This window comes from Neopelma chrysocephalum, unplaced genomic scaffold, assembly GCF_003984885.1.
Source record: "Neopelma chrysocephalum unplaced genomic scaffold, ASM398488v2 Primary Assembly neopelma1_63, whole genome shotgun sequence".
NCBI lineage: Eukaryota > Metazoa > Chordata > Aves > Passeriformes > Pipridae > Neopelma > Neopelma chrysocephalum.
Window position 1 is genome coordinate 4,192,151 of NW_020897720.1, and position 24,104 is coordinate 4,216,254.

General features: G+C 44.6%; 1 protein-coding gene across 3 annotated transcripts; it reads right to left on the bottom strand.

Annotated features, from left to right (window-relative positions):
* Positions 1–1,005: 1,005 nt before the first annotated feature.
* On the bottom strand, positions 1,006–24,008 carry RBM27 (RNA binding motif protein 27). Of its 3 annotated transcripts, XM_027682627.1 has the most exons (22): positions 23,890–24,008; positions 20,988–21,106; positions 20,089–20,213; positions 18,216–18,322; positions 17,448–17,638; positions 16,941–17,027; positions 16,366–16,629; positions 15,585–15,818; positions 14,310–14,444; positions 12,140–12,289; positions 10,158–10,305; positions 9,735–9,888; positions 8,331–8,591; positions 8,103–8,231; positions 7,186–7,308; positions 6,598–6,672; positions 6,325–6,489; positions 5,811–5,915; positions 5,526–5,717; positions 5,168–5,254; positions 4,623–4,733; positions 1,006–4,025 (listed from the first exon to the last, which is right to left on the bottom strand). In XM_027682627.1, the coding sequence occupies exons 1-22, from the start codon at positions 23,946–23,948 to the stop codon at positions 3,939–3,941; spliced, it is 3,108 nt and encodes a 1,035-aa protein (XP_027538428.1). In that variant the 5' UTR covers positions 23,949–24,008; the 3' UTR covers positions 1,006–3,938. The 3 variants fall into 3 exon arrangements, with proteins under 3 accessions (XP_027538428.1, XP_027538429.1, XP_027538430.1); XM_027682628.1 differs by lacking the exon at positions 16,941–17,027; XM_027682629.1 differs by lacking the exon at positions 12,140–12,289.
* Between the last annotated feature and the right edge of the window lie 96 nt (positions 24,009–24,104).

Consider the following 24,104-nt stretch of genomic DNA (forward strand, 5'->3'; position numbering starts at 1 on the left):
TTACCTTCATCTGTCTGTTCACTTCAAATAGTTCCTGTAGACTTTTGCTTCTTTCCAACAGGCTCCTGGTAGGATTCCAGCCCATGGCTGTGGGAAGAACTGTCCCACCCTGCTGGGCTTGGGGAACTCTCAGATAATATTTGGAATGGCCAGGGGGAAAAATACATCCAAAGACACACACACACAAATGCTACTCCCCTTCCACATTCTGTATATTCCCTTTTTCCATTAAAATGAATTTTGATATGTAGGATGCAGCAAGTGCTTTGAACTGGATGCCAAACCTTTCCTGCTCTGTGTCAGGACCCATCTCTGGAAGGACGTGGCTGCCTCCTGCAGAACGAGGCTGGTTGGTGGCTGTGGACTGAGAAGGGAGCTGGGGAAAACTCTTAAAGTTCAACTCCTGGCACTGAGAAAATGTCCCAAAGCCACAGGTTTGTCATGGAGGGGCTCTTCAGCAGCACCAGAAGAGTCAGGTTGGCTTTTAAATCATCCCCAGCAGCCAGGAGGGGGTGCAGGAGGGAAAGATTTGGAAAAACTTGGATCACAAACATTCATATTCATGAAGGCAACACAGGGAAGAAGAGGGAATAAGAGGAACTGGTGAAAGGAGCACAGACCAAGAACAAAGGTGATAGTGGAATAAATTAACTTTCACCCCAACCTGTGAAGGAGTCAGAACAGGCAGGTGTGTCCTCTCAGGGCCTGTACCCAATAGCCCAGAACACTGCAAACCTGGGAAAGGACCAAGAAGCCACCCCGGGCTCTACAACCTTCCTTGATTTTCTGTTAAACTGTGAGCCCCCCAAATGTCAAACAACCCCCACCCTGCCTCCTCCCATATCCATTTACCTGTCTTAACACCTCCTGTTCCAGAGCACTGAGACACTTGGAAGATTTATCTCCCAGTTCCAACAAAACCTGCACACAAATCCCACACACATAAATCCCCCTTCATACATCCGCTTCCCCCAAAAGAAGTGATAATGCTCTTTTTGTGAGTTGTAATTTTTTTGAATGGTTCTGCTTCCAATTTATTTCAGTTAGAATTTTGTCTTTTCTAAATCTTGAACCATTCCACAGTATATCTTTATTGCAAAAAAGTCAACATGCATCTTAGAAATTCAGCTTGTAATCAATAAAACAAACATTACATATATGAATTTCAATGTATAAACAGTTAGAAATTCATCAATATCTCCTATTACCCTATTACACAAGTTCACAATCTGTAAAAACTATAGTACAAGGTTACTATACACCAAGAGGAGCTTTGTTCCTTTTCACATGATTTTGTTAAAGTGGTGCTTTCACACGCAGGTGCCAGGTTGCAGATTTACCTTTTCAGCTCTGGAGATGGTTTTGTTTATTTTGCTCAGGTTAAGTCAGCAAGGAAAGGGATGGAATTCCTCCCACAGTGACTTGCTTTCCCCATCCTCAGTGTCTGTCCCCCAGCTCAGGCTGGCACAGGGAATCACACCTGCCTGGGGCACACAGGTACCCTGCGGGTTGTGTTTTGCCCAAGGTACACGTGAATTTCCCAATAAAGCATTGCCATGAAATAAACTCAGCTGTACTGTCCTGCTGCCTATGGAATCCAAACCAAACCATTCCAAGAGAGTTCAGCATGCCCTGAAATATAGGGGGGTCCACACACTTTGGCTAAAGGCAGGCCAGTTTCACACAGCTCCCTTCCCCCTGCTCCAGCCCCCCCCCGACAGTCACAGACCTGCTGCCCCCTGGGCACTGCCAGGCTCGGGGGCCCTGCCTGCCCCACAGGCACCAGCCACCTTTGGGATGGCACCAAAGACGTGGGCCAGCCTGCCAAGGGTACTGTGAAGGCAAAATTAACTGTATGAAGCTCTCAAAGCCATTAAATAAAGCTCCGACCCTCACTCCCCTCCTCTCCCCCAGCACTTTCCCCTGGAAAAACAGATGTAACCCCAGTGTCACTTTAGAGCTAAAACCATATGAAAAGGAATCCATTCCGTGTGTGTTGAAGGCTACTGCAATTTGCTTACAGCTTAATTAATCCACTGTAATTTTCATTTTCCAAATACAAAAATACAACAATTCTTATTGAAATCTATACGCCGGTAGTTTTAGTACACAAAAAAAAGCAAAATATTTACAAAATTATACAGTTTAAGAAAAAGCTCTGTACAAAAAAATATATAAATCCTTTTGATCCCTCTCTCATTTTTTAAGTTGTCAGGACTCGGACATGTTTGCTGCAATGGATTTTTCAAGATACACACTGTGCCACAGACATTAAAATCCTTAGAGATGATGGGAGAAGAGCAAGACATTCTTCTAAGTATGTGGGGGGTGGGCTTCCCCTTGTTTCTTCATGCCTGGAATTTAGACTCAGTCCCAATTCTAGGAAAAGGTGAGTTTTGGAAAGAGATAGAATACCGGAGACATTCCCTTCAACTGACAGTCAACAGGACATTATACAGGTTGATACCCCACCATGGCTCAAGGATAGAGAGTCAGCAGGGCTGCGACCCCAGAGGGTGCTCAGCACCTGCCCCTGGCCACGCTCAGAGACACAGGCAGGCAAAGGGTGTGGTGGATATTGTCCTTCCATCAGGAGCCCCTGGGGAATACACTGGTGATCACTCAAGAGAGAAGAGTGCTGTGCACTGACATTGTGTTTATTTTGGGTAGAAATGTACATAAACTGCACTGAGGAGTGGCCAGGACCAGTGGACAGGCAGGGAAAGTGCTGCTGGGTGACCCAGCCGTGAGCCCTGGAGCCTGTACCAGGTACAGCACCTGGCTCAGGTCCCTGACCTGGTCACCTGCATCACCACCAGCACACACCCCATTCCTGGGGGGTTAAATGGTACAGCAATAAGGCAATTGAGAATGTAATGGAGTTCAGCTCAACATGTCTGAAAGAACTGCCCTTGGCCATGAGGGAATCCCCTTGGAGACCCAGCTCTGAACACCCTTGGGACACTCGTCCCTGGTTTGGGGCTGGGCAAGACAGCCTGGTCCTGTGGGCTGAAACCCATCCTGCTCTGAACACTGCAGGGCTCTGCCTGGAACAGACAGCTGGAAACAGGGAGAGGAAGAAGCTGCTCCTGGCTGGGGCCAGATCAGCTGCTTTTGAGGGAGTCTGGAACTCCTTCCATTCCTGCTCACAAATACTGAAGCGCAGTAAACAAACAGTCTGACTTACACTGAGCCTTACACTGGAACTACAGAAGGAAATCAAGAGGGAGTGAAAATCCACTCCAGTGTGTCCCTGCTGATGTTTTCTGTGAAGCAGAATTTGGAGAAACAGAGTGAACTAGACCACGTTATAGGAATACCCTGTTAAATTGTTTCTTCCACCTCCTCTCACAAAAAGCAGAACAACATAGAGACTGTGTGGCTGTCAAACATACTGAAATAAATGATTTATGGACCTAGCTACAAATAATTCCTACTATAAGAGACTCCATAGGAAACAAAATGCTACCCTTTTTCAACGAGCAAATGAGGCCAGTTTTTCTTTCATAATATTTAATGAAAGTTTGTCTTTACCCTAACCCCATAATATTGCTAAATAAAACCTGTAATATCTTTTCAATTATAAACTAACAAACCAATCACATTATAAAAAACCCAAAACAAGGTAATACAGGTGACACAAAAAGAGGACAAGAAAATACTAATTTCCCCCCTCTCTCTTTTTATCCTTCTTAAATAGAAAAAAAATCACCATCTTGGTGAGCTTGATAATCCTGTAAGAAGTTCCTGGGCCTTTGGCTAGCTCAGTCTCACAGCTCTATGTCCCAAATGTTCTCATACCAAACTCTGCTCATGGTAAATCTTGTGGTTTGAAAAGAAAGTAAAGCTTTTTTTGGCTCATCAACTTCCTTAAATAAACGTTTAAAAGATGCAGCTTGAACTATATTCTTAAAATTATACATTTCCAACATCAAGTTTCATCTTCTCCAAGAACGAGATTCATCCTCATCTTCATCATCATCGTCATCATCTTCGTGCAAAAATAAATCTGAGGTTTCAGTCTCCTGAAGGAAGAAAAAATGGACTTTTAAACACAAGTTCCACGCTGTGCCCTGGGACACATCACACCACAGAGTCTCAGCTGTACTTGTACCAGCTTGTGGTGTTACTGTGTGTCTCAGACAGACACACACAACTACACCCAATCAGTTTGAGGGGAAGAATGGTAGCCTCAAATCAGGAGAGGGAAAGAGAGCAAAGCTTTGGAGGAAGCTGGAATAAACCATGACCCATGCCCCTCCCAAAGAAGGTTCCTGTTAAGTGCCTCAACAGAAAAACCTTTAAAAGCTTAACGTGTTCAGAATTACGGGGAAGAACAGACATAATGTTTCCTACAGTGGAGCACTAACAGGAGTTAGTGCTTTGCAGCCTGCATACAGAACCTGAGGCATCATCATTGACAAATCAACATCCCATTCACAAAGTGTCTTTTCTTTTTTTGCCCCTTTTCCCCATTTTAGAATGTGGGAAGTGCAGTTCAGTTCCTGGTTTACAAAAACATCTTTTACAAAATTTCTTCAGCACACAGAAAACTGTATCCCAAGAGCTCTGAGCTATTGGATTCCAGGAAGAATGATCAGGTTATTAACAGATTTTCATACCTCTTCCTTGGACTCCTCTTCCTCGATTTCTGTGGACACAGAAGGTACCTTGGGTTTGTGCCATGAGATCTGGAGCCGTCGGTCCTTGAACCGGGATCCCTGGTTAGCAGCCTGAGTCATTTAAATGAACAGATTTTCAGAGAGAGGATCAAGTAAAGAACTTTTAGTATCACCAACAAGCCAGACCAAGTGCATGAGGTGCAGAGGCACATTTGAAGATCTCAAATATATAAACCACAGTCATCCACTTAAGTCTTCTGAGAGCAACTTCACTCACACCCAAATCTGCCAGATGCTGCTCCCTCCCAAAAGGATGAGCAGAGCTCTGAGGGATGGGGACATGGAGCCTTTACCAGCCAAAGCCCTGTGTCACTGTTCAGGTGGTACCTTCCTTTCTGTGGCACTACCTGCAGCAGCACCAAACACTATCGAGCTCAAACTGGGGGATCAAAGCCTCCGAAATTTTACAATACAAAGGTAGACATCAACGGTTCAAAATTCTTATTTTAGGTCTGTGAAGAAAATATATCCATGATTCTACTTACATTCTCAGCTTCTGAGCGAGACTTAAAAGTTAGAACAACACTTAATGGGGAATCCTCTTCTTGAAGGTCTTCAATATCTCCAAATTTCTGTGAGAGAAAAGTTCATTAGGACCAGCAGTAATATTCTCCTCCAAACCCATGATCATCATGGGCTACACTTGCAGTACTCAAGTGTACTGAAATCTGATTTCTTGGACAGAAAAGCGAGAGCCAGCGGACTCTCAGCTCCATCAATATTGCAATATTGCAGCACTTGAATTTTTGGACAAAAGCTCAGATTTATTGCTATCCTACTAAGCACAGCTTAATTCTGCAGGAGGAAAGGAAACACATGTATTAATTTACAGCTCACACTTACAGAGAAGTGCTGTAACAATTCATCCTTTTCCTCTTCAACAAAGCCTCCAACGGTGAGTGCTTTGGGCCGGTGATCCACCACCATGTGGTTCAACATGCCCCTTCCTCTGCCCCCACGGCCCCGGCCCCGGCCTCTTCCTTGGGCTGGCACTGTCTTTCCTCGACCAACAGGTAAGATTCCTAACCGGGCAGCCTGGGGAGAGAACACAGCCACCCCCACCGTGAGGGGATCCGAGACACTGATACCTCAGAAATTCATTCCCAGCACCAGTGCACACCAGCTCACCTCCACCTGTAACTGGTTGAGCTTCTTCCGCAGCTCAGTCGTGTCCTCTCCAGAGGACAGCCTCTTGTGGAAATCCAGCTCTGCATCCAACAGTTCCTTCTGTGCCTGGGAGGAAGTGACAGGAAGAGAAAACAGGAGGGAAGGGCAGAACTGTAATGCATGATTGTAATGCTTTATTCTACTTCAACAACATGTTGATGTAAATGGCCCAGACAGATCAGGACACGACAGCCACACTTTTCTCTAAATTCAGTCTGTTTTAACTGTGTGTGTGTGTTGTCCCTACCATTTTTTGAAGGATCCAGAATCTTCTGCTTTAGAACTGGAACAAGTGTGAATGAGCTACAAGCAAAACTAGGTCATGGAGTTCCTTAAACCATGGCTTGCTCATCCATAGTTATCACTAACATTAAAATACTGCTTGCAAGTGTTTTGATCTAATGTTGCTGCATTTTTAAGAAATATTATTGGAAATAGTTACAAAAGATAAGAAAGTGTGTTGCACAAGAAATACCTCTGTCTTGGACTTCAATTTGGATGGTGTGGAGGTTGTAGATGAAGTTTTTAATTCATCCTTTAACTGAGATATTTTTCCTGTTAGTTCTTTTAAGGTCTTCATGATTTCTGCCCTCTCTTCTGGTTTCATGGCCTTGTTTTTCTCCAGCTTGGATATCAACATCTATGCAATAATAAAAGTGCAGGAACATAAAATTCCAGGCAAAACAGCCCTGAACAGACAGACATCTACAAAATCAGAACATATTTACTAGAGATATTCCAGACTTACCTTCTGGCATTCTATTTGTTTTTCTAACATCTCCTGCTTCTTTTTCCTCATGTCTTGTTGGAGTTTCATTGCCTCCTATATGAGGAGAAAATTCTTTCTATCAGTAAAAAACAGTCTAGCATTCTATGTACTCATACAGATCATATTGTCCTCTTCAAGCTATGGAAGTGAAGTTCACAACAAAAACTACTGTCTGCAAAAAGCACAAGTATGAAGTATAGCTGATCCAATAAAAAAGCTGCTAATTTCCCACTGTAAAGTACTTTACTTTTTGCCCCCTTCAGACACCTCTTAAGAAACATACCCTATGCTGTCATGCAAGTGTCTCCTACCTGCAGAGATGGAAACCAGAGAAATGCCTCCAGAAAACCCCACACAGCCAAGTGTGTCGAGTAAGACACCCCAAAAGGACACTCTGCCCATGATTAGCCCCAATGTGTGTTTGCAAGACAGTCCCAGAACGATGACAAAAGCCCACACCCATGCAGAAAGCTGTACAGCAGTACTGTGGTTTCAGGTGCCCATAAAATCTTGCATTTAAAGCACTTTGCTCCCTACACTGTCAGTCAGTCATCAATAGTCAAGTACCTGTTTTTTTTTAAGGGCTTCTTGCACATCATGAGGTTTAGACCCTGCACCAGACTTCAGGGATGTCTTTAAATTTGGAGAACTGTAAACCATTTTTGAGTGGCTTGTAGAAGTAGGAAATATCTGAAATAGTAAAAACAAACACACTAAAATATGGAATAGCTGAAGTGACTCTGATATACCAACAGGAAACTTCAGAGGGACATATATAAGCACAAATGTCCAGATTTGTACAATGAGGTAGAAAGACCAAGGCAACTAAAACACATAGATCAAGACATCAATCTAGTTAAAAGGATTTCTGCAAAAGATACTGCCTTTCCTTCTCCATGCCAGACTCCCTCTGCATCCTGATTCCCACTAGGACACCACTGAAGGTGATGATTTCCATCCACCTTAATTTCAGCTTCACAGTCACAGCCTAAGATCACACTTTCTGATCAATGAAGCAGCAAAAGCCACTTCATGCTTCCTTTCTTAAAAGGACTTCTCTACGGCCCAGAACACATGCTGCACTTTGGTATCAGTACGAATTAAACTGTATCAGCTTCAACTCTGGGCACAAGTAGTCTCTAAGCTTCTAGCACTGCTGTTAAAGCACAGCATAAGCTCAAAAATCACTGAAAGCCAACAGATGCGCCAACAAAAAGCTGATCTCACAGGCTGTCAGATTTGTTTACTATGAAGCACTGCCAAAAATATTTTATGCTATTTAAAATACTGATACTTTGTTCCTAAAGTCATTGTCCCTATTTCATATCAACAGCTGATGAAATGAGGAAGAAGTGACTGACCGTGGCTGAGTGGAACATTAGTGAAAAGGAACAGAACCACGTGGGAACAATTCACAAGTCCTTCCCAGCTGACAGGCCAAAGCTGTATCTGAGAGCATGACCATGGCTGGTTTTCAAACGTACCTGAGACTCTTCCACCCCAGCCCCGGGCTGGCTTAGCTCAGGCTGACTCCCACCCGCTGCTCCGAGGCGCCGTTTCACTGGGACTTTGTTAAGGACATAGGCACCAGATGCCAGGGGTTTGTTCATCACCTGTGTATCCACAGATATTGAAATGTGAAGATTAGATAATTTGCTTTCCTGCAGCAGCAGTCACTCTGGAATGCTGCTGACCTCCCCGACAGCACGTACCTTGGACAGGCTGCTGTGCACGGTCACGGCAGGCGGCCCGGCCAGGGCCTGCTGCTGGAGGTGCAGCTGGTGATGGAGGGCCTGGGGGGGGTTTGGCTGCTGCTGCTGCTGCAATGTGGGCTGCTGTTCACTCTCCCTGTGCCACAGCACCCGGATAAAACGATTGCTCAGCACTGCCTCCGTGCTGGAAATCGCCTTCCTCGCCTCGTCGTTACTCAAGTACTGAATGAGAGCAGCTTCAGGGTCATTCTGGAAAGCAACCTAAAGCAAAAGTTCATAAATGCATTATTTGTCAAGGAAGGAAACATCTCAACTGGCAGCAAACCCATCTACAAATAATCTGTAACGATGAGTGGGACACCCAGTGTATTAACAGCTCAAAACATGGGTAAGACGCTCTATGTAATTAAAGCCAAGTACATTTTGGCAAACATTACATGTCCTTGCAGCAAAGCCTATATACAGTAAAATAAATAAATAAAGACCCCTCCACCAGCAGCATCACATTTAGAGCAGTGTGCAGTGCCACTGGGATATGGCTGAAGGGACCCTAGTACTGACCCAAAGGCTCTTTATTCCAACCTCCCAAAAGGCGAGTGCTGCCCGAGGGTGCACAATCTCAGCACACCCTCAAAGCAGCAGTACCTCAGAGTCTTGAATAAGACTCTTTTTCTAAAAATTAGTATCGCAGTAATAAAAATGTATCTTGGAGTTTCTAGTGCAATGATTCAGACAGTACGTTTGAAATGCATTATTTCGTCATGGAGGTGCAGAAAGCACCACAGTATCTTTTGGGCTAAGACACAAAATTATCAACTCAAGAAATATGGAGGCTTCCAAGGCATGTGTCTTTTATTTAGACCTGTAACTGAGGACTTAAGAGGCCACTGTTTATTCTAGAAAAATAAATGGAAATTAAATGCTGTTTTAACCATGTAAGTTTTTTTTAGTACTTTTCCCCTTCTTACAGGGCAAGGAACACCACTGAGTTGGAACCAGTTCTAGGATGCCAAGTGGTAACAAACAGATGCAGATAAAGACTCTCCTGTAGCATCTTTGTCAAAATCCTGACTGTGAAATACTGTAAGACTACCATACAAGACAAACTGTCTCTTTAAAAGGTTATATACAAGTTCCTCAAACACCTGAGTCAGTTTAGACACTGTTAAACTTGTCAGTTTTTCAAATGTAGTAAGGCCTCATGAAGGCAGAAGCCAACACACTTTTACAGAATTAAGATAATAATACACAGTAGACCAAGAAAAGGTTTCCCTGAACTTGATTACCTCCTCTCCCAGTTAGCCTCCATTAAGATTTCTCAAGGAAAACATGCAATTATTCCAGCAGGCTTTGGGGAAAATAAAATACCCATATACAGACATAAAACTGAACTTTGGCTTTTACCTGAATATTTACAATAGTTCCAAATTTGCTGAAGTGTTCATTGAGCTGTGTAATATTGTTCAATTCTGGTGGAATTTTTCGAACTTCTAATTTTGTATTTGTGTACTGATTCTTTTTCAAAAACCCTGGCTTGTTCTGGTTGTTATTTGCTTGCCTAGAGAAGAGGAGAACAGGAGCAGTTTAGATGGGCACACGTGTCCCTAAGTAAGGCATCAAACATTAATATACATTTTTCCCCTGAAAAGTACACCCTCTACACACTAACAAAGAAGAGCTCTCCCCACCACCCAATATTAGTCACCATATTACGTGGACACAGATTTTCTGACCCAAGTAGCCCCAACTGCAGAAACTGGGGAACAGCAACGTTCACAGCACTGACAGCAATCAAGTGCATTCCAATTAATTCCAGCTAATTCTTACTTTCCCAGCCAGGGTTTCTTCAGTGGTGGACATTCCATGTTACTTGGAGATCTTTTCCTGCTGTCTGGTTCCAGGACAACTCTAGTGACATTGCTGCTGTTATTTGTAATGGGAATGGGAGGTTCAGTCTGGATGATAATATTGGCAGCTGAAGGGAAGGAAAAAGGCCTGTGTTATTCCACCACACATGGAAAAGCTTTGCCTTACACAGTAAAACAGGACTGAGGTTAAAAACATAAACATTAGGAAGACTTTACCAAATTGGTCAGTTTTGTTTCTGAAGTTATTCCCACATCAATCCCAAGCCTAACTAAACATCCTGAGGGAAACATATGCAGTCCAGCCAGGAGGGATAAGGTTTTGACCTTTAAGGTTAATATTAGCTTGAACAAAGCTATAACTTCATCTTTCAGGTACTGAAAACTCAGATTCTACAGGAAAAGGAGAGGGGGGGAAAAAAACCCCAACCCAACCAAATCCCAGCAAAACAGAAAAGGAGGAAAAGACCCAAGGCTGGGTTCCCAGGTTCCCAGGCTTCAGTTTAGAGCTCCGCAATAGGCAGAAGCTGAATAAACAACCAACTTTCCCTGTATGAACCCCTGACAGGGTAAAAGCAATGAAGAACCCATGCCTTCCACTGCTATCCCCTTGCCAGCCCTCCAGCCAGGCTTCAGCAACAAACTGTTAATTAAATACAACTATTACGCTCTCCGAGACATTAGATTTAAAGTTTGAAGCAACTTCTACCAACACAAAGTTTGCTAGGAATTTATTTATAACCTTTGCAAGAGTATGCCCTTGCTATTAGTCTCCTGCCTGTGCCAAATATTCAACTCCTAAAAAGAAGTCTGAGTTATACAGCGATTTCTATGACTTCTATATAAGCCAGAGCTCTGCTGGTTACACTGGTGAGAACAGGCTGGGCATTTCCAGGCCTGGCTGTGATCTCACTTTGGAGGATGATTTGAGAGCAAACCTTTTCCACCTGTGACAAAGACAATAAAACAAGTGGTGTGAAGGCCCATCATTGACTGCTCACCCCCATGTTACCCCTGGGATGAGCTCTCAGAGAGCCTGAGGGGCAGCAATAAAGCCCCAACCCTGCCTCTGTGACAGCCATTAAAATACAAATGGCAACAGTGATTTCTGCAATAACATTTAACTATATTCTTTACAGGATGAGTCACTGGAAGGAAATACTGAAAAAAAAAAATCTTTCTTATCTACTGAATAAGAAACTGAAGTGTAACAGCAAACATTAAAATTTAGCATCTTTGCTTTTAAGGATCAGGGTAGGAAAAACAGGAGGGAGAAAGAAAGTTTTGCTACCAGAACTAAACTTTCTTTAAAGAACCTTGACTTGTTCTCTTCCCTAAAAGATATTTTGTACACCACTAAGAGACTACACCTACATCCATCCAGGTAGGGGTTAGGAATTGTTTAAGTGCAGATTGGGATTCCCATGGGCTGGGAGAATTGGAATGCTACCTGCAATGCTCATTCAGAGAGAACACCTGGCTGACAGAGTCAGACCATCAAGCACCAAAACATGCCATGATAGTTACCCTCTTCACTACTGCAACAGCCCAGGCAAGGACTGTGGATCATCACCTCTGTGCCCTTGGCTAATCAAAAGTAGTCTGCAGACTGTGCTGCCAAAGCCATCTTTAGGCACCATTTTTCTTTCTAGGAGCACCCAGCACATGGAAAGTGCCTTCACAGGGTAAGGAGGAATAAAAACCCAACCAACCAACAAAACCCTTGTAACATTCCCAAGCAAGTGGTTATTTTTAACCAAAAAGGCTGCTTTGACTTTAATACGGTCATATTAGCACCTTCGAAAAAAAGGTAGAAATGTCAAAAAAATTGCTCTGAAACACTAGAGCAATCAGAAAAAGGAGTGCCTTCAGCCTGAAAACAGGGAAAATTGTTCACGGTCTTGGACAAAAATAGCAACAGCAATGACCAGAAACCCTTCCTACCTCGAGGATTTGTATCCATCTCCCCAGATGTTAGGCCAATTAGATTTGGACGCTGCATTTGTGCTCTCGTAAAGAACTGCCGATACTGAGATCTACCAGCACTGGTAATACTAGGAGCTTCGGGGTTATAGCCATCTGGCTCATATGTATCTACAAAAAAAGGAGAGAAATGACAAGATTTTTCAAATGAGTTTAAGACTCAGGGTTAATTTTCCTTTAAGGAAATGCATGGATGTCCTAGAGTCAGAAGCTGTTTCGGATGAAGAGAAAAGAGAGGTGGTACAGCCAACGTGTGCAGCCATTTCAAACCCTCACCTGGACCCAGCCTATCTGGGCACATTCTCTTTTGGTTTTTAATCTGGTACTGTTTGTCCAAAGCACACAGGTCACAATACTGAGTATTGCTGATCCACTGACTGGAAAGGCCCAAGGCATCTGTGTGACAAGCTGCACAATGTCTGGCACTGTTTCAAGGGGAGCAACACAAGGTTTTGTTTGGGCATTTATACTGCAGGGCCTAAGATGCAAAGAGATTTCCAGTCTTTGCTGCCCAATGGTCTAGTTCACTTCAGAAAAGGATTTTGGGGGAAGAACATACTTAAATAATTCCAATCAAAGAAAGCTGAGAAGTGAGGTAATGGGACCAATACTTACCTACTGGATTCTCTTACTTTATGTAAGAGTGAGATCAGCTGCCTACCCCAGATAAGGTAGGAATGATCATTTTCATTAGAAGGGGTCACCACGAGAACACAAGATGACAGAATTGACTGCTATTGTTCCTCCAGCCCAAGGTCCAAATCGAGGACGATGCAATTTTCCAACAAAAAAGAAAAGCTGTACAAGAACTAGAATGAATGAAGTCTATGAAGGGCCTCCACAAAAACACAGTACATCCTGGAACAGAATGAATGCCTGCACAAGGGGACCTGACAGATGTGAACTCCTCTAAATCTCAGCTCCTTATTTCACAGCAGCAAAGACAACTCTACAATTTAAAACAGATGCCCCAGAATATCCACACTGATGTTTTACAGTTTCAGGCTCTGCCAAGAACTTTCACTGACCCTGAAGGAGCTGAACCACAAGTTCCTCCTCCCTGATTTGGCATATGGTTGACTGCAAGAGGGCAGCCAGCAGTTATTACCACAGCAGTCCAAGAACAGGACATGAGAATCTCCACAGTGGTTCTGGAGAACAGAATTACTGTGATGCCCTGCGACCTACGACGGGCAGAATCAGCCACCAGAAGGTCTGGAGCTGAAAGGATCAGATGGTGACACCTAAACACCTGACAGCACTGGGGGATAACTGAACAGATTATCAAACAAGAAATCTGAGTGACTGAAGTTCTGAAAAGCATGGAAGTCACAAAGAAGATGACACGGATCATGAACTGAACTAAAGCCTTCCTTTGAATAAAATTCAGAATATTTATTGTAAAAACCCCAGATGAGAATATTACAAAATACTGACATTTAATTATTTTATTTTGCTCATATAGTATATGGAAATGCCATTAATCCTTTCATTATTAAAGAAATAAGCTTTATTGTGTTTAAACTGAGCAATCTAGGACTCTCCAGGCATTTTGCTATTTTCCCTCGTAAAACCCCACTTTTTAAAACTTTGAGCTCTGTTAAGGAAGATGGACATGTCCAGTGAAAGCCATCCACTTTAAGTTAGAAAACTAGAACTAAGCTGAATCTGGAAAAAGGATAGAAAGAAAGTACTGATGTATATGAAGACTGTACAGACTATTGTGATACACAGCTGGAAAAAAAATCTCTCATCTGCAGTAGTCCAAACCGGGAAGGAACAAAACCTAAGTTAAACAGCAATTACAGGTTTCCAGATCCATCTTTTGCCTACTAATATCCTACTGAACAGCTTGAGGATGAAAGGATCCCTTTCTTATGCAACAATCTGATTGCTGCGAGCACATGAAACCCAAAGGAAGCTCCCCACAATGCTCTTCCCTCAGACTGTGACAGAGCACTGCTGCCATTCCACACTGGAATGGATGATGGCCTGACCCAGGGAGACCCATCAGACTTCTTTTTAGATTTGTACATACTGGAGGAAGACAGATGATAACTTCTAATCACACATCAGAGGAATTTTACAATTTTTATGTTGAACAGATTTAAACCAAGAGACATTTGCTTACGTTCTGACACTGTATAGAGCAGGTTCTGGGGCAGAGGAGGAGGCAGCCTCGCTCCCACGGGTGCCAGACTGGGCACTGCGCTTGTCCCCGGCTGGTCACGGTTATTTATCAAGCTGGACTGTGTTAAAGGTGGTCCTACAACAACACCACAGAACAGATCACACAATCACACACTGACAGGTCACAGACAAAACGTGCAAACAATTCAATGCCATTTGTTTATGCTTTGCTTCGAGCAAGGTCAGGGTTGTAAATACGTTCAATCCCACTACAATAACACTGAACTGAGAAGCTTGTTCAGGTAAGTTACTCTGCTTCCAACACCTCTTCCCGTTCTCAGAAAAGACAATGCTCTAAGGGAAAAGAAAAAAGTGTCTTTTCTTCCCCAGAGGTTTGTTAGTGCAAGAGTTGCATTAACTACAGTAGCTCCTCCCTCAGCTTTGCATGGAGAGCCAAGGCTTGCTCAGAGCAAGAGATCAGATCAGCATCATTTAGATTGCAGTTCTGAAACAAGACCTGCAGGGCAAGAGGCATTCCCAGACAAGGAATTTCTCTAACTGGTTGTGCTTTGGTTACCTCATGTACCATAAAGACATTCTAACTGAGTGTATGTCCAAAAAGGACCCCAAGTGACATTACACAGCCCATCCTGAGCACTGCCAGTTCTCTCACTGCAAGTCAGTTGACCCACTAAAGGGATCATGCAAAGGTTAGGGTTAATCCTGTATCAAATTATTTCTCATCCCAAAGCTGCTGCTATTGGACACAACCATCACAGCATGTACTGACTCCCTGGAATAGAGAGCACTGAACCAGAGCAACCATGTCCTTAATATGCTACTTCTTCATAGAATTCATAAGATGCAGTAAGATAACAAAAAAGGCTGAACATCTCAGATCACTGCTGAGCTAAGACAGATCTTAGATGCATCAATGATGTATTACTTTCTAATAGCAGATAATGTAGCACCAACACTGGAGCTTTATTAGAACCCTTAGGAGACTGAATCTCAACATTTTTTGCATTTCAGGAAAACAAAAACCTAGAAAGTGTCAGTGACCAATCCAACCACCACCAGGCTTACGAGATGAGCTGAAAGACCCCCTCACTCCATTCCCGTGCCCTATTTAATTCAGTTTGGAGTGTGAAGGACATCATGGTTCACCAGTCGAATTTTCGGGACTCCTCTGGCACTATTTCAAACAGCACACGAACGGCAAAGAAACCGCAACTGGTTCCTAAAGTGGTGCCAGACACAGGCAGCTGTGACTCACGTGGGACGGGCAGCACGACGGGCGGCGGGGGCTGCGGGTGGGCCGGGGGCACCGGCAGCCTCAGGCCGCGCACGGGCCCCGGCAGCGGCGGCAGGAGCATCCCCGGGGGCGGCGGGAGCCCCGGTGGCGGCGGCGGAAACGGGATCATACTTGGCAAGGAAACTTCGTCTACGACTAAAGGATCATTTCCGTGGTCAAACTGGCAGAGATCGCCAAGGACACAATATCCTCGCTCTGTGAAAACAGGACATTTGTATCTCATCAGGAAAAAAAAAAAAAACCAGAAGTTCGCAGCGATTTGTAGCATTTCAGATTTTGTTGGAATTTCTTAATAAGGAAAGCACGTCATCACTGATACAACATTACATTATCAGATAAGGTTTCAAAATAATTCAAATTAGAACAATCCTTCATAAAAGCATACAAGCTTACATGTATCCATCATAAAGGCTAGTCAGAAGTACTAGCTTATATTAAACACGCACACACACTGCAATCTGCAGCAGCACTGCCAGTGGTTGAGGTATTTGTCTAGCACATACAGAACTGTGAACAAACTCCATATGTTCTTATGCAGCAACTGTCACAGCATAAGCAAACTGCTTCAGTAAGACTAGTTATGCCCTCAGTATGATACAGGTAATCTCTGCACCTCTTACATACAAGGTACATGTCACACGCCACTGCAGTGTGAGTTGCTGCCCACATTTAGTGAATACCCAAAAACAAGTCACACAAACATTGAAACCAGGCATGAAATGGAAAACTGAGGAACAGTTACCGTCATAATCTTGACATCTTCTTTTAGGAGGAGGGTTTCTGCCAAATGAACTGGGATTGCTGTGATTGTTGAAGTAATTTGACCAGCTCTCTGTGGTGTTTTCAAGGTGGTGTGCAGGCGCAACTACAGTAACAGCACTGGGAATAGCTTGTGCAGAGGAATACTGTTCAGAGGATTTACTGGAAGATGCGGACACTGGATTATATGAGCCTTCAACATCATTTTTTTCACTCTTGTATTTTGATCTCTCTCTCTCTCGGTGCTCTGTTTAAAAAAAAAATAGTTGGGTAAAGTCTTCATGCTTTGTTCTGCACATCAGAGCCATGAGGAAGTGCTAATACACAACATTTCCTGAAATATTGAGTGTTCTGCATGTTAAACTCTTCTTGAAGGAGCTCAGTCTTACCAATGCAGTAAGAACTAAACATAATGTGAACAGGGGTTTAACTTCAGAAATCTCAACGTTTTCTTTGCGAAATGCACATTCATTCCTCTACTCCTTATTCCATTCTGGATTACAGCTCTCTTTTAAAGGAGAAAGAGAAGGGCAAAAGCCTTTCAAACAACAAACATACCTCTGCCCTTAACTAACGCGGTCTCAAGGTGCGTTGAAATCTGCTGTAATCTGTGGCACTTACTTTTCCAACAGACCTGAACTAGCCCTAAAAGAACAATGATCACATGGTAACCACTGCAAAGAAACCTTCTCTAAAAATATACAGTAACAAAGTGAAAGAGAGGGAAACACTGCTTTGCAAAAAGCTTGATCTTTACAAGGAGAAAAACAAAAAAATAAAAATCAACAGCTTTGTCAGAACACACAGCTCAAAAACACAATCTACTGATATCCATGGGTATACACCTGTGGATAAATCAAGAGGTTAGCAAAGAAGAAAACAAGCCCTTTAATTGTTCTACTCCAAAGAATAGCATCTTAATTAACAATTTCAAGAACACAAAGCTCTCAAATTTTGCTCCAACTACCCAAGGGCACCTCCTGGCTGCTAAACCATAGAGTCCATAGGAGTCACACCCAGCACTGCCATGGGATGTTCTCCTGCAGCAGCACCCTGGATACTCACCACTCCTGCTGCCATCCCGGTCTTTGCTCCGGCCTCTGCTGCGGCTGCGACTCCGACTTAACCCTCGGCTTTTGCTCCGGCTTTTACTCCTGCCCCGGCGCCAGCCAGACTTCTCCCTGTACAAGTCACTCCTGTCATAGTACCTGTCATAGTCCCTCCATTTCCCATCATCCCGCTTTTTCTCTCTGGTCCTAGAAAAGATAGATGTAGATGATGTTTGTGAAAGGAGGAACCAAATTGAAAAAGAAGCTACAAGAAGGTCAGGTACTGCTTGTCCTTCCCATCCATCTGGGCAGTGAGACATTCCAGTCAGAATTTCCCAAGTTACAGAGGAGTACAGAACGTCACAGCTGAATCACTGGTCTGTAGCAAGCAGCAAGGGCAGGACTAGGAATTGGCAAGGTGAGACAGTTACAATGCTCAGACTCAGACAGGGTTAAAAGTGATGTTCACTGTGTGAACAACTGCCCCCAGCCCCTACAGACCTCCCAACAATGCTCTTCATTTATATAACAAGGGAAACAATGGAACTGATGACATTCCTAGGAATTGTCATTTGAAGAATACTATCATTTTTTTGGAAAAGGCCAACTTTTCATGAAGGGTTCTCACACACATGATCAGCAAACAGACAACATATCACAGATAGAGAAAAGGAGGGACAAAAATCACTATTTTTCATAAAAATCACTACCTACAAGGTAAAAACCAGGTAAAGATTGACAATAAATACAGAAGAATATCTTAATACTGTGGCTCAAAGCTAACCTTTGCTCACTGGAATCTCCACGGCTCCTCTGGGGACTGGAATACTTCTTCTTCCTGCTCTCCCGCTCTTCTTCAACTGACTCTTGAAAATTCTGTTTAACACCCAACTACCAAACGAGGACAAGTATCACTTTTGTTAATGAAGAACATGACATCAAAATGTACTTCAAGTTATAGACAGTATCCCGTATAAAACAATATACAAGTACTACTTGCCCACAATACTGAAGCACTACAAGTAATCAAGCACTAGAGGGGTTTTTGTCTCAAAACTTCCAAGTTTTTCTGCAGAGATGCTCCCAAATAAAACCACTTTGATGTTTTGTTTCCAAACAGGATTCAGGAAAGACAAGATCTCTCTCCACTCTACTGCCTTATTTAGCATAAGCAATTCTATAAGTCGGGTATTTCCTGAACCTTGGAACACAACTCAGGAGTCACCTCTCCAGGTAGGAAAGTCAATAGTTGACATTTGGAATAACTGCTTTAAGGCAAAAATCTGCTCACATGGTGGAACTGGTCACATTTCTTGTTGGCCTCCACCAAAGCAGGTTCACAAGTCTGTCAGCTGTACCACCACTGCAAACCACTGACCCACTGTGCACTTCTGCTGCCATTTCACACTGCTTACAAGTTACTGTAAATTTTGGTGACAGAAGTTGACACGCAATAATGTAAAAGATTTTTTTTTCCCCAAGTAAAACAAAAAGGAAGGCATCCTACATGCTTGTATAACAGGATTACCTGGGGAGAACTGGTAGAAATATTCAAGACCTGGCTTGACAGGGCTCTGGACAGCCTGACCTGCAGCCCTGCTCACAGCACAAGGTGCATCACACCTGGGTCCCTGCAGCCCTGACTCTGCTGTAATTCTAAGTGTAGTTTAATTTTGTGGCCTCCATTTGCAGGACTCACACCATACACTGAGCTATATGACAGACCTGATGGCCTTCCTGATGTCAAAATAACTAATTAATGTCCTGATCCTGTAAAGTTGTCCCATAAAGCTGTCCTAGATATCTTCTTCTGCTTATTGCCACTCCCCTCCACTCCCCAAACCTCCCCCTCTGTCCCCACCAGAGCACTGGTTAAGTCAATTGAAGGTACCTCTAAAGGACTTTCTATAAGCTATGACATTACTTTGAGAACTGATGAGAAAGCTCTTACAGTGGAAGTCTTGAAAAGTGGCAAATTACGAACTTCCATAAGCAAAATTCTGTGTCACAACCTCAGATAAAACAGGACATCAGAAAAGTGAGCAAAAAAGTAAAAACCAACTTTAATTTAAATCATCTGATGAATGACATTCTGGTAAATAAGGACTTGTGTTTGTTTGGGTTGACCTGGGTTTGGTTGACTGACAGATTTCTGCAGTTAATTGTCACCTTCTCTCAAAAACTTAATTGCTTTCAATTTTGTCAATAGAACTTAAAATCATGGCAAAAGGGAACTGTTGGTAAACAAACTATCTCACTTTCCAAAATAATTATTCCATTACAGAGGCTGATATATTTCATTGGTTTTAAGCATCACAGAAAATATACTAAATAATTTCCATTCCTCACAGAATATACAAAATTGGAAATGTTTTGGACTGTTTTTGCTGCTTTCCCCTTTCAAACCCTTCCAAATAATTATTATCTGGTATTGCTAGGGCCACGTGAATAGGATTTCTGAGTGTCACTACTCTCAATCAAAGATAGGCTTTGGAAGAGTATTTAAAATGTTCTTGTCCAAATTGTCACCTTCCATTGACACACACAGGTCACAGAGATCATTAGTCACATCAGAGTTCATTTTTCTTTCATGTTTGGCCTCACAAATGTATGAGAGCTAATTTGAAAATTAAAGGCAGGCAGAGCAAATACGTTACCTCCTCCTTGACTTCTTCTTTCTCCTGCCCTGCAGGCTTTGCCTCTGCCTTCGTGGGCTCAGCAGAAGGAAGGTAACTCTTGGTGTACAAACTTTCAAAAAGTTTATCTACAAACCCCGAAGTTTCTGAGGATACAGAACACAAGAAAATACTGTTATATGTGGATTTAAGGGCACGGTTACATTTGCCAGGGAAGACCCTGAAAACAGTCAGCCAGGTGGGCTGCTCAGAGCAGCAGCATCTCAGATTAATGAGCCTTAGCTCCATTGAAGGAGCTGGAATTACATTTGTGGGACTTGAGGTTGTTCATTTAGAGAAAGAAACTCATCAGCTATATGAAAGACAACAAGAGAAACTTCTCCTGTTCTAAAGGGTGAGCGTGATCAGAGCTTGTGATCAAGGAACAAGTCCACAGCTATTCCATCAGCTACTCTCAGCAACCTCTTTAGGGCAATTTTTACGAGAGTAAATAATTCACAGCAGCAGTTCAACATCATGAAAAATGCACAACAACTTCCCCAGTGAGCGTCAGAATTTCAGGTGTTTAAAACCTTGAGTATGAACCAAATTGCCATGCAAAGCTCCCCAGGAGCCTGAAGGATTAACAAGGACTAGGTTTCCAAAGGTGACCAAGCACCTGTCAGAGAAGCTTCTGGGAGCACGACTAACACTTTAAACTAAATTGCTTTCATTTCAGAGCACTTCCTCCCACCCACTGTGAAAAGTCCAAGTTACACAACTTCACCTGAGGATTATTATTTTTTTAATCCCAAGATCTTTTTTCCATGACATTCTGTAAGAAGCATTCATGGATACCAAGAAGCATTTTGAAGGCAACAGTGGTGCATCCCCCTCTGTCCTCCCCCCCAGAGAAGCAAAGCCCCCGGAGAGCGCTGTACCTTTCTGCAGGAAGACATCCAGCTGGTCAGCACAGAAAGCTTTCAGCTCCTTCTCGGGCTTGTCTTTCTTGACTAATGCCACGACATAGTTGGCCAAGGCTGAGGGGTCTGCGTCACATCTGGGGAGAAGGAGAACCATGCTTGGCTGCTGTGGGACACCCACCTCGTGGGGACAGTCACTGCCACAGTCACTGCTCAAGGACCCCCCTGAGCTCCTGCAACACCCCAGGGTGCTGGGCTCACACCCAGCACCAGCACAGCTGCCCTGGGACCACAGGGCCAGCAAAGGGCTTTTTGAAACCGCAGTCCAATATTTTAGTTGCCTTGTGACCCCTCAGCCGCATGTGACAACGGTCCCGCTCCTCTGCTCTTCCTGAGCTTTGCTGAGGGAAAACCACCTCTCTTTTGGACAATCAGACCCAGTGCTGAGCCCCCTCTCAGCCCAGCAACCACACCTCGAAGGGCTCTATGGGTATGGCAGAGCACAAACCAGGGAAGGCACTGCACAAGGACTGGGAAGGGTTAACTGGGTTTAAACGTTAAAATACTGTTATGAAGCAACTCAGAAAATGTCAGAGGTACATTTTCAATATACACACAGATAAGTTCTGCACAGCTTCAGCGGCTGTGCCTGATGTGCTGGGGTTTCCTCCCCATGGATACTCTCATGCCAAATTTTACAGTAACCCTGTAAAACACCCAAAGGGGAACAGTTACTGACCAAGTTCTCTCCCCACACTCCCTCCTCCTTGTCTGGCTCCACAAAGGCCAAAGACACCAACTTTGTGCAGTGTAATCTTTATATGGGATATTGCTTTAGATTCCACCATTCAGCCACTAGAAACACACTCCAGGTATAAACCAGAACAACAGTGTGACATGATTAAGTGACAGTTCCTCATTTTGCCTCTCAGAGGATGCAGATGTCAGTTATCAGCTGAGGGCAGTAACCTAAACACTCATGATTTAAAGACTTATTTTTTCAAATTAACATTCAAAAGGGGATTGTGTATTTTCTGAGAATATTAACTACGGAAATAGAAGGAAAAAGTATAAAGTATATAGACCTCAAAATAATTTAAAGTAAGGGAAAAATCCAGAAAACAAGCAAAGGGTAAAAAGTCACACAGAGGGCAACTGGTGAGAGAAATAAAAATCCTCAATGAGAAGCAATCAAGCAGCTCTACTCTCAGCCTGCAACAACATCCAGCCTCCGCTGAAAGCCAGCATAAATGGAGCAATTAACAACAAAGAAACCACAAATTGACAGATTTTACACATACACAGAAATAACCTGTATGTGATGCATTCACAGTGTGTGATGTACTGGGGCCCTCACGCTCTGATTATAAACCTTCCATTGCAAATAAAGGAGATGATCCATCGCTTCACAACCATTCCCTTTCCTTTCTCCACACATCAGTATCTCTCAGGCATTACCATCCCATTATGCAGTGCAGGAGCACACGAGGTGTGTGCACTCCTCCAGGTGAGCCAGGCTATACTGTCACTCTGTTGTCACTACAGTCCCTGACTGTCCCTTTGAGGTCCCTGACTGCCAGGGCCCACTGGCCCAATCCCTTGATTCTCTGCCACGAGAATCTCCACCTCACATCCCCACAGTGCAGCACAAGTGCCCAGGGAATGCTGGAGGCTGACTGGAGCTGGCAGGGACACTGCAAGAGCAGGAGTCATGCTCCAGTCTAGAGACTTTGACCAGAGAGACCTGTGATCTTAGCAAGGGGAAAGGAAAATTGGGAAGAACTTCCAAAGGCCTGATACTTAATGACAGCAACTGAGTAGTCCTAAGGCCTATTTAAAACACTTCACATGGGTCTCAGTTGTACTTTGTGGGAACCTTAAGGCTGCCAGGCACTGACAAGCAGCTTCTCCCAGGAGACTCCTGCTGCAGGTGAGACCCACCAACCCCTCCTGTGCCTGCACCACCAGCACCAGGTGTGTTTAGGCACTGCAGAACTCAGGACCAGCACCTGGGGCTGTTTAGCCACTGCAGAGCTTGGGACCAGCACAAACCCACCACCACGTTATAGCCAGAATGCATTATCAGAAGCCATAAAAAGCATGAAACAATGTGGATCCATGCTGACTCCAAACAAGTCCCACTTCCATTGTAAGCAGCAGAATGTAAACCCAGAGTTTCCACAGGTTTAACATTATCCCCGGTTTTGTCAGCTCCTGCCAGCCCTGGGCTCTGCTCCGAGGTCACACAGCTGGGACTGAGCGACCACAGTGCAGCCAGGGAGGCAGGTGGGGTGAGGGACACACGAAGCCCACAGCTAAGGCACACGGAACCACTGAGGCTGTAAAAGAGCTCCAAGATCATCGAGTCCAACCTGTGACCGATCCCCAACTTGTCACCCAGCCCATAGCACTGAGTGCCACGTCCAGTCATTCCCTGAACACCTCCAGGGATGGTGACTCCATCACCTCCCTGGGCAGGCCTTTCCAATGCCTGACAACCCTTTCTATGAACAAATTCTTCCTGATATCCAACCTGAACCTCCCCTGGTACAGCTTGAAGCCATTTCCTCTTGTCCTGTCCCTTGCTCCCTGCGAGCAGAGCCCGACCACCCCCCCGGCTTCACTCTCCTGTCAGGCAGTTGTAGAGAGTGAGAAGGTCCCCCCCCGAGCCTCCTTTTCTCCAGGCTGAGCCCCCCCAGCTCCCTCAGCCACTCCTGCTGCTCTAGACCCTTTCCCACCCTCGCTGTCCGTTGCGGGACAAAAGGCCCCCAGCCCGTCCCCGAGCCGGGGCTGTCCCGCACTCCAGGCGCGCCGGGCCCGGGCCGGGGACAGGCGGGGTAGGGCCGCAGCGCCTCGGCCGGACCCGGCCCGCGGGAAGCGCTGCTCGCGCGGCCCGCCCCGCTCGCCTTGCCGCACTCACATGGGCTCCAGCAGCTTGGCCAGCCAGGACTTGAGCGCGTCCACGCTCTCGATGATCATGGTGGCCCCGCGTCCGCCCGCTCACAGCGACACCGCCGCCATGGCCGCAGCCTGCCCGGCACCGCCCGCAGCGCAGCCTGCTGGGCACGGCCGGGGCGGGGCCGCGCCGTCACCGCCAATCAGGCACCGCCGCCCGCGCCGCCAGCCAATGGCGGC